Raw genomic sequence first — 6000 nt, forward strand, 5'->3', positions numbered from 1 at the left:
CCACATCCAGCTAATTTTTTGTACTTTTATTAGAGATGGGGTTTCACCGTGTTAGCCAGGATGGTCTCGATCTCCTGACCTCGTGATCTGCCTGCTTTGGCCTCCCAAAGTGCTGGGATTACAGGCGTGAGCCGCCACACCCGGCCTGAACTGTCCATCTAAGGTCAATCCTTAGGATAGCAGAGATCAAGAGAAAGAGAAAGAAAGGCACCCCAGAGCAGGATGTGCATGGTGGTTCACACCTGTAATCCCAGCACTTAGGGAGGCCAAAGCAGGTGCATCACTTGAGGCCAGGAGTTCGAGATCAGCTTAGCCAACATGGTGAAACCCTGTCTCTACTAAAAATACAAAAATTATCTGGGTGTGGTCATGGGTACCTGTAATCCCAGCTACTTGGGAGGCTGAGGTGAGAGAATTGCTTGAACTGGGAGGCAGAGGTTGCAGTGAGCTGAGATTGCACCACTGTACTCCAGCCTGGGCAATAGAGTGAGACCCCATCTGAAAAAAAAAAGAAAAGAAAAAGAAAAGCACCCAGATCCTAGAACATATAAATACTTCCAACATGAGGACCGCGGGGTACAGGTCACTGTCGTTAGTGGAACCCCTTCTCTACCCAGCCACGCTGGCACTAAGCCCTGGGTCCTTCTGATGGACACTGCTACGTTTTTGCTCATCTCTGCAGTCACCACTCCTTTCACTGTAGTAAGCTGTGCACTCAGCAGCACCCAAGTCTTTCTATAAATAGGAAGAACGCTCAGAATGGCCCTCAGAAAACTGCCTGTGGACAGCATCTGGAGTCCTGGCTGGAAGAGGGAAGGGCACTAACAGGGCTGCTTCACTGGAGCTGTGTCTCTCCCGCCTGCCTTGGAGGAACCTCTTGGGATGGCAGCAACTTCTGACCTCTGGGGACTTAAAGAAGCCAAGTGGCAAAGCGGTGTGAAAATGAAACCAATTCCAGGGCCACGTGCACATCAAGGCAGTTTGCGGGGCACCTGGCAGGTGTGCGGAAACCCAGGGCCCTCACCAACCTTCTCTCCCTGGCAGGAACACCCTCCTTTGAGTTAAGGTTTTGCAGACCACAGGACATGCCTGAGAGACCCTGTGCCTTTGCAGAGAGAGGCGTTATGTGCACCCAACATGCTTTGCAGATGTTTAAGGGAGAATACAGACAGGGGTCAGATGTGACACAAACAAGGCTCTCAGGCCACCAGGCTGAGTGAAGGTGCCACACAGAGCCTTCTTGGCCACCTGAGGCCCCTTTGAGCCTGTGAGGGATCCTGGGAGGCTGGAGGGGTGAGGACAGCAGAGGAACACCAAAGGCAATCTCAGCCCATTTCACAGTTTTATCATGAGCCAGCCTTACCTTAGCCCTCCTGTTTTGAAGACAAACCAAATTTGTAATTTAAAAAATATTTATGCCTGATCCATGCCCTATGGTGAAATAAGCATATTTATTACACAGAAGGAAGCCTGATGTCTCTGAGGCCTTTAGCAGACTATTTACAACATTTGGGTACAAGGCAAGGTGACCTTCAGACCACAAAGTGGCAATGGTTTGCATGTGGCAAGGCAGGGTCTCTCCAAGGGCATGAGACACACAGGCCACCACCATGTTTTAGGGGACCTGGGATTTTGTGAAGGGAAGAAATGTCAAAGCAGGTTAGAAACATGCATGCTTTAAAACATTTAGCATTTAAAAACAGAATGCGCTCTCTCTCTCTCTCTCTCTCTCTCTCTCTCTCACACACCCCAAGACAATATAATTGTGCCATTTACTAGTAATGATCTAAACATATCTGAATGCCCCTTTGAACATAAAGCACAGCCAAATGCCCCACCTTCCACAGACAGACCCTGAATCGACATACCCCACAAAAACAAGTGACAGATATGGATGACTGATTGATAGATAGACAGATAGTGTTTTTTTTGAGACTGGGTCTGGCTCTGTCTCAGTAGGGTCAAGTTGCCCAGGCTAGATAGAGTGCAGTGACACAATCTCAGCTCTCTGCAACCTCCACCTCCTGGGGTCAAGCCAGCCTCCCATCTCAGCCTCCCAAGTAGCTGGGACTACAGGTGCATGTGAGCATACCCAGCTAATTTTTGTAGAGATGGAGTCTCACTATGTGGGTTGGCTGCTCACTATGAGCTGAGAAGAGCTCAAGCAAACCACCCACCTTGGCCTCCCAAAGTACTAGGATTACAGGCATGAGCCACTGTGCCTGACCACAAGTGACAGATATTGACATAAGGTGTACAATAGGAATCTGAGCCCTGGATTGGACAGGTCAACAGGCAATGCTTCTAAATGCAGGTGATCTGGCAAGCCAGCAAAATGTGTGAGTTTCATTCTTCACCTGAGATCAAAGTTTCATTCTCGATTTGGATCAAAGAGGAAGGAGAAAGAGGCACAGACAGAACCATCAACTCTGAAAAGTGGTCCCCCAAATTTAGTGCTTTGCCACCTTCTTCTTGCCACCCCTATAGTAAAATGCTATTGATTTTTATTCTTTAAAAAAAATTATTATTATTTTATTTAGATGGGGGTCTCACTATGTTGTCCAGGCTGGTCTTGAACTCCTGGCCTCAAGCAATCTTCCCACTCCAGCCTCCCAAAGTGCTGGGATTACAGACATAAGCCACCATGCCCAGCCATGATTTTTAAAGGCAGGCATACTTTACACTGTTTGTACACACTAACAGCTTTGATTCTTTTTTTTTTTTTTTTTTGGGGGGGGGAACAGTCTTGCTCTGTCACTCAGGCTAGTGTGCAGTGGCACGATCTCGGCTCACCACAACCCCTGCCTCCCAGGATCAAGTGATTCTCCTGTCTTAGCCTCCTCAGTAGCTGGGATTACAGGCCTACGGCACCATGCCCAGCTAATTTTTGTATTTTTAGTACAGATGGGGTTTCACCATATTGATCAGGCTGGTCTCAAACTCCTGACCTTGTGATCCACCCCCTCAGCCTCCCAAAGTGCTGGGATTACAGGCGTGAGCCACTGCACCTGGCCACAGCTCTGATTCTTTTTTTTTTAAAAAAAATTTATTTATTTTTGTTGAGACGAGGTCTTGCTATGTTGCCTAGGCTGGTCTTGAACCTCTGGGCCCAACTGACCCTCTTGCCTCAGCCTCCTGAGTAGCTGGGATTACAGGTAAGAGCCACCGTGCCTGATTCAGGCTCTGATTTTTATGTCAGTGAATGCCCAATAAATTTTTGTTGACTGTTGGGTGTGGTGGCTTATACCTGTAATCCCAGTACTTTGGGAGGCCGAGGCGGACAGATCACGAGGTCAGGAGTTCGAGACCAGCCTGGCCAGCATGGTGTTACTCAGTGTCTACTAAAAATATAAAAAATTAGCCGGGCATCATGGCACGGGCCTGTAATACCAGCTGCTTGGTAGGCTGAGACAGAAGACTTGCTCGGACCCAGGAGGGAGAGGTTGTAGTGAGCCGAGATCACACCACTGCACTCCAGCCTGGGTGACAGAGTGAGACTCTGTCTCAAAAAAAAGAAAAAAAACTTATTGTTGGCTTGAACTGAATTGTCAAGAAGACGCTATCAAGAATTATTTGAGCCTGGTACAGTTGCCGATGCCTATAATCCCAGCACTTTGGGAGGCTGAAGCAGGTGAATCACTTGAAGCCAGGAGTTCGAGACCAACCTGGCCAACATGGCAAAACCCCATCTTTACTAAAAAATACAAAAATTAGCCGAGCATAGAGGCGCATGCCTGTAGTCCCAACTACTCAGATGGCTGAGGCAAAAGAATTACTTGAACCCAGGAGGTGGGGGTTGCAGTGAGCCAAGATTGTACCACAGCACTCTTGGGTGACAGGGTGAGACCCTGTCTTAAATAAAAAGAAGAAGAAGAAAGGAAGAAAGGAAGGGAGGGAGGGAGGGAAGGAGAGTGAGAGAAAGAAAGAAAGAAAGAGAGAGAGAGAGAGAGAAAGAAAGGAAGGAAGGAAGGAAGGAAGGAAAGAAGGAAGGAAGGAAGGAAGAAAAAGAGAGGGAAGGAAGGAAAGAAATAAAGAGAAAGAAAGAAAAAGAATTATTTGGCTAGGTATGGTGGCTGTCTTCTGTAATCCCAGCACTTTGGGAAGCCAAAGTAGACGGATCGCTTGAGCCCAGGAGTTCGAGACCAGAATGGGCAACATGGCAAACAAAACCCCATGTCTCCAAAAAGTACAAAAAATTAGCCAGGGGTGCTATTGGGTGCCTGTGGTCCCAGCTACTCTAGAGGCTGAGATGGGAGAATCACTTGAGCCCAGGAGGTTGAGGCTGCAGTGAGCTGAGATCACACCACTGCACTCTAGCCTGGGTGACAGAGCAAGACCCTGTCTCAAAACCAACCAACAAACAAAAAAGAATTCTTTGGGAGATATAATTTTACATCACCAGAGAGTAAAAAAAAAAAAGAAAACCTCTATTTTGGCTATTGGCCCCATTTGAGACGACCCTGGTGAAATTTCTCGGCTAACTCTCTCCACCTCTGTCAAGTTAACTGAGGCACCACCTAAATCTCCAGGAGAAACCTGGCAGCCTTCTGGCTCTGCAGCATTTTCCCGACGAGCGTTTGCTGCGCACACACAGACGCTGGCAACACAGTCTCATGCTTCCCTAAGCCGGAGCACCAACTAAGTGTGACACCGTGTGATCTCTATTTTACCATGCAGAGGAGAGGTCATCTCCTGATACAAGAAAATGGGCTGTCTTCTGGATAACCGCAGCAATTCATCTCTGAGTCACTGAAGGTCATTAGTATGTGTTATACAAGTGGAACCGTTCAAGAGAAAAGAGGGAACTCATTCGACACAGAAGTGCACTGAGACTGTGAACAGCAGCCCCCAAACAAGGACACAGAGACACATCCCCAGGGACAAGGCTGGCAGGGGAAGGAGGCGACCCAGCCCCAGTGGCTGATCCGTGGGGACTCCTGTCTGGGTTTGCACTGCTGTTCAGTAACATTCCCCAGGCAAGATGTGGATGCCAGGCCCGGCTTGAAACCCAAGGATGGCTTCAAGTTCTTGCCGGATCAGAATGCTGAGTTCATCGTTGCTGGTGGGCCGCCCCCACCTCTCCTTCGCCACCCTGTTCAAGAATGGCTGGCCCCTCCTGGGAAAATCGCTACATTTCCTCAGATAACAGATGCACACATGACTAATCAGGCCTACCCTAAGAAGTGAGAAGCAGCAGCAGAAGCCACAGCACACTCTGCGTTGCGAAAATGGAATGTGGGGTGACCTAGGAGATGACACAGATGCCGATCGGCAAACTTCCTGTTTCTGTTCATCTCATCCTGAAAAACTTTTCTACCCGAACCCGTGGGATCGAATAAAATGAAAAACCCCATTCTGCAAACCACTTTGCCCCGTGGGCAGCAGCTGGGTTTCCTTCCTGTGTCCTCGGGAGCCCTCTGATGGAGGAAGCCTAAATGACAGCGCTTTTAAGCTAATAGCCACCAGGCTCAAGTGCCCCCCGATTTTCCAGAATTGAAAAGAGGAGAAACCATAAAAAAGACTAAATGTTTTCTCCCTCTGGCACTATGCCCATTGAGAGTGGTCGGGCAGAGGTGCTGCAGACAGGCTCAAAGGCGGCGTTCAGTGCCTGCAGCACACCGCCTGCTGCCATTAATTCTTCCCATGGTTCTTAGGGTGCCAGGTCTCTGTCACCTCCCAGTCCCCAGTTTCCTTACCTTGTCCTACTGCGTCTGAGTCAGGATGCCTGATGGGCTGAGCGCTGATGATCTCATCCTTGTCCCACATGTCCAGGGAATCCCAGGTCTGCCCTGAGCTCCCTGTGTCCTTGGGAAAGTCGGTTAAGCTCTGGGCCTCACCGTCCTCATCTCTGAGCTTGGGGACTTGGAGCAGATGATTTCTAAGTATCTTCCAGCTTTGAATAGAGCATTTGTCTTGGGCAGCCCGGCTTAAAGTTTAAAGGCATAAAAGGAAAGTGGGATCTGATCCTTAATGAGAACTGCAGAGAATAAGAAGAGCAGA

General features: G+C 48.8%; 1 protein-coding gene across 1 annotated transcript in view; it reads right to left on the reverse strand.

Moving 5' to 3' along the window:
* LOC118143124 (uncharacterized) overlaps positions 1–5766 on the reverse strand; it is a 54580-nt gene extending 48814 nt beyond the window's left edge. The window contains exons 1-2 of the mRNA XM_078333100.1: positions 5697–5766; positions 5176–5245 (exon numbers count right to left, since the gene is read on the reverse strand). Of these exons, the coding sequence (XP_078189226.1) occupies positions 5176–5245; positions 5697–5766 (140 nt within the window). The remainder of the gene's footprint in view (positions 1–5175; positions 5246–5696) is intronic.
* Between the last annotated feature and the right edge of the window lie 234 nt (positions 5767–6000).

This window comes from Callithrix jacchus, chromosome 7, assembly GCF_049354715.1.
Source record: "Callithrix jacchus isolate 240 chromosome 7, calJac240_pri, whole genome shotgun sequence".
NCBI classification, from domain to species: Eukaryota; Metazoa; Chordata; class Mammalia; order Primates; family Cebidae; genus Callithrix; species Callithrix jacchus.